Source organism: Triticum dicoccoides, chromosome 6B, assembly GCF_002162155.2.
Source record: "Triticum dicoccoides isolate Atlit2015 ecotype Zavitan chromosome 6B, WEW_v2.0, whole genome shotgun sequence".
NCBI classification, from domain to species: domain Eukaryota; kingdom Viridiplantae; phylum Streptophyta; class Magnoliopsida; order Poales; family Poaceae; genus Triticum; species Triticum dicoccoides.
The window spans coordinates 374,427,203-374,435,187 of NC_041391.1; the positions used below are offsets into that span (position 1 = coordinate 374,427,203).

Consider the following 7,985-nt stretch of genomic DNA (forward strand, 5'->3'; position numbering starts at 1 on the left):
AGCCTCGTCGCCCCCTCGACTTCGCCCCCCGCCGTGGCCGCTCAGCCTCTGCTACGCCCACGACCGCGGCTCCTCCCACCGCAGCCAGGCGCGCACAAGTGCAGGTCCTCCGCACGCTTGGAATTGTCGGGACCAATCAGATGATCTCGACCGCTGAGATGAAGGCTTATGATGATCTTTTTGCCGCACCCATCCCGCTGTCTGTGCTGGCGGCCGTCGCCGCGCTGGTCGATCATGAGATACCAGCTTGCCTGGCGGGGCAGCCGACCGCACCGGCGCTCGTCGACCCGGTGTACGCGACTTAGGTCTACCTCGCCGTAGCTTCCCGTCGATCCAACCTTTATGGATCACGGCATGAAGATAGCTGTTTGGAATGTCTGCGGTCTCAACGCACGCGCGCGACGCCACGCCATTCATACGCTGCTCAGACATGACGGGCGCCTCCATTGTATGCTTGCAAGAAACGAAGATTGAGTTGCTCTGCTCGTCCGTCGTACTTGACACGCTTGGCTCGGAGTTCGACGATTACACGTACCTCCCGGTGCAGGGCACGCGCGGCGGCATTCTTCTCGCATGGAAAAGCAGGCCCGTTTCCATCTTGGACCCCCTGTTCACCAACACGGCCGTCTACGGGCTGCAGGATGATGCGGCCAAGGTTGCCTTCTTGGATGAGCTACGTGAGATTAGCGCGGACACGGGCTGTGGATGCTATGCGGCGACTTCAACCTCATCCTCCGCCCCGAGGACAAGAACACGGACAACCTCAATCGGCGCATGATGGGAAAATTCCGCCGCCTAGTCGACGATCTCGCTCTTAAGGAGGTATACCTCAATGGGCGTCGGTACACATGGTCGAACGAGCAATCACCACTGACCCTGGTGCACCTCGATCGTGTGTTGTGCACGTCGGACTGGGAGGACGGACACGGCGAATACCACCTAACATGCCTGGCGTCCGTCGTGTCAGATCATGCGCCCTGCTGCTGGACTGCGCCCCCGCACCTATGCTGCACCGCAGCTTCCACTTTGAAGAACACTGGTTGCGCCTCGACGGATTCCACGATACGGTGGCTGCGGCTTGGGGCTTCGTCCACGACCCCGACCCATTCCGTCGCCTGATGCTGCGCCTCCAGACCACGGCGCGCAGCCTGACGAGTTGGAGTGCCAAGGCAGTTGGCAACGTGAAGACCAAACTGGCCATTGCTCGGGAGCTCATCGCGCGTTTTGACAAAGCCCAAGAAGACCGCATCCTCACTCCCCCGGAGGACTGGCTGCGCAAACAGCTGAAAGTCTTGTACCTCGGGCTCGCCTCCCTGGAACGGACGATCGCTAGACAGCGCGCACGCATTGCCACCCTCAAAGACGGCGACGCCAACACCGCCTTCTTCCACCGGCAATGCTTGTTTCAATGACAGAAAAACCGCATCTTCCGCCTCTCTGCGAACGACGCTCTCCACACAGACCACGACGAGATGGTTGAGGCTGCCTTCAGGCACTACGACGAGCTTCTTGGCACGGCGGCCGAGCGCGACCACATGGTAGACCTGTCGCAGCTCATTGAGTGGAGTGACCTCTTCGATCTCGACGCGGCCTTTTGTCCGGAGGAGATCTGGGATGCTGTCAAACGCCTGCCCGCGCACAAGGCACCTGGGCCCGACGGCTTTAATGTTGAATTCCTCCGCGCGTGCTGGAGCATCGTCAAGCAGGACTTCATGGACGTGTTCCAGCAGCTGTTCGAGCTGCGTGGCCGTGGCTTCAGTAAGCTCAACCAGGCCCTTCTCACGCTGCTGCCGAAGCGCGCCGACGCCCTGGAGTTGCGCGACTACCGCCCGATATGCCTCATTCACATCGTGGCCAAGATTTTCGCTAAGGCTCTCTCGCTCCGGCTTGCTCCAAAGCTCGACCGCCTTGTCAGCCGCAACCAAAACGCGTTCATCATCTGGCGGAGCCTCCACGACAACTTTGTGCTCGTCAGGCAATCTCTCAAGATGCTGAGCCAACTTGGGGCACCCAGGGTGATGCTTAAGCTCGACCTCACGCGTGCCTTTGATTCCATCTCCTGGCCGTTCCTCTTTGAGGTACTGCGCCAATATGGGTTCGGGAACCGGTTCTGCGAATGGATCGCCATTCTTCTGTCCTCGGCGAGCACCCGGTCCTGTTGAACGGCGTGCCAGGACCTCCGATCTGGCACAAGGAAGGGTTGAGGCAGGGCGGCTCCTTGTTCCCGCAGCTGTTCGTGCTCGCGGTCGACACTCTCGGCCGGCTGATTTCGCGCGCCCATGAGACGGGCATTCTCAGGCCACTGCACCCGTGAAGAGCGATACCGGCTATATCTTTATACGCCGACGACGTCATGCTCTTTTGCCATGCCACGGAGAGCGACGTGACCGCCGTCAAAGAGATTCTTGACCTGTTCGGCAGAGCGTCGGGCCTCAAGGTGAACTACGCCAAGAGCTCTGCCACTATCTTGCACGGGGACCAGACCGCCCACGAGATGATTGCCAGCCTGGGATTTGCGGCTGCTGTGCTCCCGGTCACCTACCTCGGCATCCCGCTGATGACGCGCCGCCCTTCTGCCGGACAGCTGCAGCCCCTTGTTGACAAGGTCGCTGGGCACTTACCCACCTGGAAGGCGTGGCTCATGAACCGTGCCGGCAAGCTGGCCCTAGTCAAGTCCGTCCTTTGCGCCATCCCGGTGCACCAGCTGCTTGCTTTCGGGCCCCCTGAAGAAGACGCTGCAGCAGCTCGCGAAGATTCAGCGAGGCTTCCTCTGGGCCAGGCGAGCTGTCGCCAATGGTAGGCACTGCCACGTGAACTGGCGTCACGTCACTCGCCCCCTCGCTTTGGGCGGCCTTGGGGTCCGCGACCTGGAGCGAGCCGGGCTCGCGCTCAGGCTGAGGTGGCTTTGGCTCTCGCCCACGGACACAGATCGCGCCTGGCAGGGCTTAGACCTCCAGTTTTCCAGCAGCGAGCGCACCCTGTTCTTTGCCTCCACCTACAAGTCCATCGGCAACGGCATGAACGCACTGTTCTGGGAGGATCGATGGCTCAACGGGCGCTCGGATGGCGAGCTCATGCCGCTGCTATACAACTGCATCCCCACGCGTCGGCGCAAAATCCGAACGGTGGCTGATGGCCTCAACGGCAACACATGGGCCCGCGACATCCAAGGCATCCTGGGCATCCACGAGATTGGTCAGTACTTACAGCTTTGGCAACTCGTGCAGCAGGTCACCCTCATTGACGCCCCTGATCGGCTGATTTGGAAGTGGATGGCGAGCGGCATATACACAGCGCAGTCTTGCTACGAGGCCACCTTCCAGGGATCCCAACACTCCTATTCATGGGAACTGATTTGGAAGACCTGGGCCCCCCCTCGAGTAAAGATCTTCCATTGGCTTGCCAACTTGGATCGGTGTTGGACTGCCGACCGTCTGGCCCGCCATGGGCTGCAGCACCATCCGCGTTGCCTGCTTTGCGACCAGGCGCTTGAGACGATGCGACACCTCATGCTTGACTGCCCCTTCTCCAAGCAAGCATGACATGAGACCCTTGCCTGGCTGCGCATACCGGCGCCGATCCCCAACCAGGAAGCCATGCTCATGGACTGGTGGCAGCATGCCAAGGCAGGGTAAGCACAACGCAAGGCCCTGCAATCCGTAGCACTACTCGTGCCATGGATGGTCTGGAAGCATAGGAATAGCTGTCTTCGACAACGCGACGTCTTCCCTTGGCACGCTAGTAGACCGGATCAAAGAGGAGGCTGGCTCCTGGGCTACAGCCGGAGCCACAGGCCTTAGAGTAGTCCTGCCCCCTTCATGGGCATTGTAACTGTCCGCTGTATTCCGTCCTAGGACGACTGTAACCGACTCCCTACCTTTTCAATGAAAAGAAACGCAAAGGTCCTTTGCGTTTTCTCGAAAAAAAAAGTAATATGGAAAACATATTTGATGTCGAGGCGCATTACCGAAAAAGGCTTTCGCCCCGTTTTATATATAAAGCACCGATCATCAAGCACCCAGTACAAACACACGCCACCGCAACACACGCACACACCCAGGGCAAGATAAATAGATGCTGAGCGCAGCAACGCCACCCCTAGCACTACCACCACAAAGAGATGAAGCTACATATAACGAACCATGTGCCCCAAGGCGCCGCCTTCAAGAAGGGTACGACACCAGAGCGCCGCCACCGCCCGATCCAAGGATCAGAGTTTCCCCTGGAGCCGCATGACGGGCAATGAGAACCGCGACAACGCCTTCAAGAAGGAAACGATCTTCGCCGCCGCCGGTCCGTCCGAAGATAGAACAGGTTTTCACCTCGGCCAACACTCACCGCCACCGAACGCCACACCCCGGCAACCACGCCGCCCACACGGCCATGGTGACCGGGCAGCGCCAAGGCACGGGCTCCGCCCAAGAGCACCGTGCTACCACCACCAGGGCCGCCGCCCCGGCATCCAAGACCTTGACACCACCTCACCCGAGACCCGCCGCAACCCCAACGAAAGAGACGAGCGGAAAGGTCCCACCTTTCGCACCCCTGTGCGACCCCCAGCGTCAAGACCCAATAGGCCAGCCAGAACTGGCATCCACCGACCCGTCCTGCTGCCCCGAGCGCGAGACGAGCTCGGTCCTGCAGCACCGAGAGGGGGACGAGGTCAGTCCTGCTGCACCGTGCGAGAGACGAGCTTGGTCCTGCTGCACCGTGCGCGAGACGAGCTCGGTCCTGCTGCACCGGGCGCGAGCGGTGGACCGCACCTGGGAGAGGACCAGCCCTCTGATGAGAGTAGCGCCCGCACGACGAGGAGATGGAGCGAAGGTCGAGACGGTCCGCACGCAGACGAGCCGACGCCGGAGAAGCCGGCCGCTGCCGCAGGCAGATCCGTCGAGCCACCGTGAAGCCGCCACGACACCGAGAGTCCACCCGTCGGACCTCCCCACGCCGCCGCCCACGGCCGGAGCAGCGGCCACGCCCGGCCGCTGCCCTACCCGCGTCGCCCGGCAAACTCCAAGCGCCGGAGCCGCCGGGCAAGCACCACCAGAGCCACGCGTCGTCGGCCGACCCCCAACGCCAGGCCGAACGCGGCCCGCACCGCCGCGAGGTCAGCTATGGCTGGGTCGCCGGCAGCCATTCCCGACCCCCGGCCCACATCACCACCTCCTCCCGGTGCTGAAGAAGAGGAGGGGAAGGCCGAGGCCGCCACTGCTGCGCCGCCACCTCCCCCAGCCGGCTTGCCACGGCGGAGGAAGCCGCCCGCAGCCCTCTCCTACCGGATCTGGATCGAGCCGACGCCGTCAGCACACCAGCCGAGCACCACCGAAGCGCAGCCCATCACGCCACCCGCACACCCGCGCGCCATCACCAGCGCCGATGAGGGGCCGCGCCGCAGCGCCCCGCAAGAACGCCGCGACCAGATCCAGGTCGGCCGGCCCGCGCCACCCCTCCCGCATGAAGCGACGAAGATGCCCCGCCGGCGCCGGCGCCGGCCGGGCTTCGCCCGGGCGCGCCCTCTGGCGGCGGCGGGAGGAGGAGGAGAGGAAAGGCGGCCGGCGGCTAGGGTTCCTCCCCTGCCGCCCGCGGGAGCGCCAGAGGAGGAGTCGGCAGGAGCCTTTCGTTCTCTCCCCTCTACACTTTCAGGTCGAGGCACATTATATCCTACAGTAATTGAAAACACGTGAATGCACCGCAGGAAACACAAAAGAGTTCTTAAGAGATTGTGTGTTTGTCATAGTTGACATAAGCATGAAGATTTTTCGTGAAGATATTTTCTTTTAAAACAGAGTAGGAAGTGGCTGTAGGAAAATTAATAGCTTCCTATCCTACAAAATCAAACAAGCTGAACTTCTCTTTGAACCTGTTCATTTGAATTAAAAGAGGCTATATTAGGCCTATAGGCTAATATTAATGATTTGGCATCACTTGGTTTATGAAAAAGATTACCACGGGAATTTACTTTGATCCAACGCATGGATAAGAGTGATAAAGAATGATAACTCTTTATGACGTGGAATGATAATTCTGTATGACATGGAATGATAATTCTTTATGGCGTGGAATGATAATTCATATAGCAGCATCCTAATTTGAAGATCAATACAATTGAAAATCTGCCAATAGACTACTATATTATGCAATACTAAAGGTAATGCACTGACATAGAGTTGAAGGTATTTCACGTAGACTATGAATTTCTTTTGTGCTATTACAGAGATGACGTACACCGGGCTTGCCTTGGCGCAGTGTTAAAGTTGTTGCCTTGGTGCAGTGGTAAAGCTGTTGCCTTGGAGCTACATGCACCGGGCTGCCCTTTTTTATTAGAGATGATGTACACATGAACACCCACATGACATGCAAACACGAGTTCGCCTTCACTGGCTGGATCTAGTGAATCCTAAAAATAAATCGGTGGATCTCACAAGATCTGTATATATTTTATCTTGTATGAAAGACGTTTACATTTTAGCAAGTACATACGTAGTAAAATTAGACTACCGAGTTTGCACTGACAACTTTGAAATCCTAGTGTATCATTTCAAATTTTATGCATAACATAAACAGGTGCATGATAAACCTATCACCAGTACAACATATCTCTGCATAGGCCAAACATGCCCTAGAAATTGCATGGTTAATTACATGTCATTTTTTTCGTTTGGTCCTTCCGAAAATTGAAAATTATGAAATTGTCAACACATCAGCTATATCTTAAACATGGTTCTTTTAGGGAACGCCAACTAATTTTACTCACTGACTTTTTACAAAAACTTATCTGCCCACCTATTGCGCGGAACTTATTTACCTAATTTGGCTTACAGTTTTCTTCAATATCTAACATAGTGGGAATGATCCAGGTGGCATTCGAAGGTGGAAGTACTACTTCTTATGCTTGCGTTAATGCACAAGAAAGAGGTATACTATTTGTCAAACCAGGGCAGGATATTTACAAAGGCCAGATAGTTGGTATCCATCAGCGTCCAGGTGATTTAGCACTTAATGTGTGCAAGAAAAAGGCTGCAACAAATGTCCGTTCCAACAAGGAAACTACAGGTGAAATTTCATAAGCATTCAATGCTTTGATGATATTATTTTCTAGAAAGAACTTGGAACAAACTTTAATTACCCTAGCCCTAATAGAAAGTAAATACTCTGAATTCTCATGGTTTATTGGTCGTGGGAGAAGCCCATTATATAGGAGGGATACCTTGGGCTGTGAAGATGACTTAGAGGAAATACGATCTAACTCTGAAACATATTCTAATCTGGACTCTGCACCTAATACGAATCTGAACCTAATAATACTCCCTCCGTGCCAAAATATAAGATGTTTTTGTAGTTCAAATTGAACTGCAAAAACGACTTATATTTTGATACAGAGGTAGTAGCTTATAGTAGTATGGGAATCCTAGCCACTTTGGGCTGGATCAGGGGGCGGTGTGGCCAGGGCTGGGGCCCTCCGACCATATGTGGCTCCATGCATAACGGCTGTCCCTTCCTCCACAAACAGCTCGTCCTCGAGCTGAAACGAGCTAAAACGAGCAATGTGTTAGATGAGCAAGTTGGATGTATTGCATATCCCAAGGGGCAAATATATAGTACAAATGACTGGGCATACAAGTAAGGACATCTAGACTAATATGAATATGTAAGGGGACCTAAACTGATACCACTACTCCTTAAGAACCCTCCTCAAATGCAAAGCATATGCAATAACATTACATTTGAACAAGTATAACACTAAATCAAAAAGTAGTGAAAATCCAAAATTTGCATCTCGAGAGTGTCGTCATAGCATGGAGTCTTCGAAACCTGTTGAGTCAAGCCAAAGAGGGATAGAAGAAGCATGTCGCAAAGATCACAACACAAGAAGTCGGCGGCAAAAAATACTCGGCAGCAAGAGAATGTCCATAGATCAACGACAATGCGAAGGATCCGAGATCAGCCATCGACTCCAAGGCCCTCCTCGCGACCCTCCTGCGTCC

At 55.7% G+C, this 7,985-nt stretch overlaps 1 protein-coding gene across 2 annotated transcripts in view; it reads left to right on the forward strand.

Moving 5' to 3' along the window:
• The window catches only part of LOC119324177 (putative elongation factor TypA-like SVR3, chloroplastic), a 34,260-nt gene that overhangs the window by 23,278 nt on the left and 2,997 nt on the right, over nt 1-7,985 (forward strand). For both annotated transcript variants that reach the window (XM_037597941.1, XM_037597942.1), the window contains exon 13: nt 6,858-7,053. In XM_037597941.1, the coding sequence (XP_037453838.1) occupies nt 6,858-7,053 (196 nt within the window). The remainder of the gene's footprint in view (nt 1-6,857; nt 7,054-7,985) is intronic.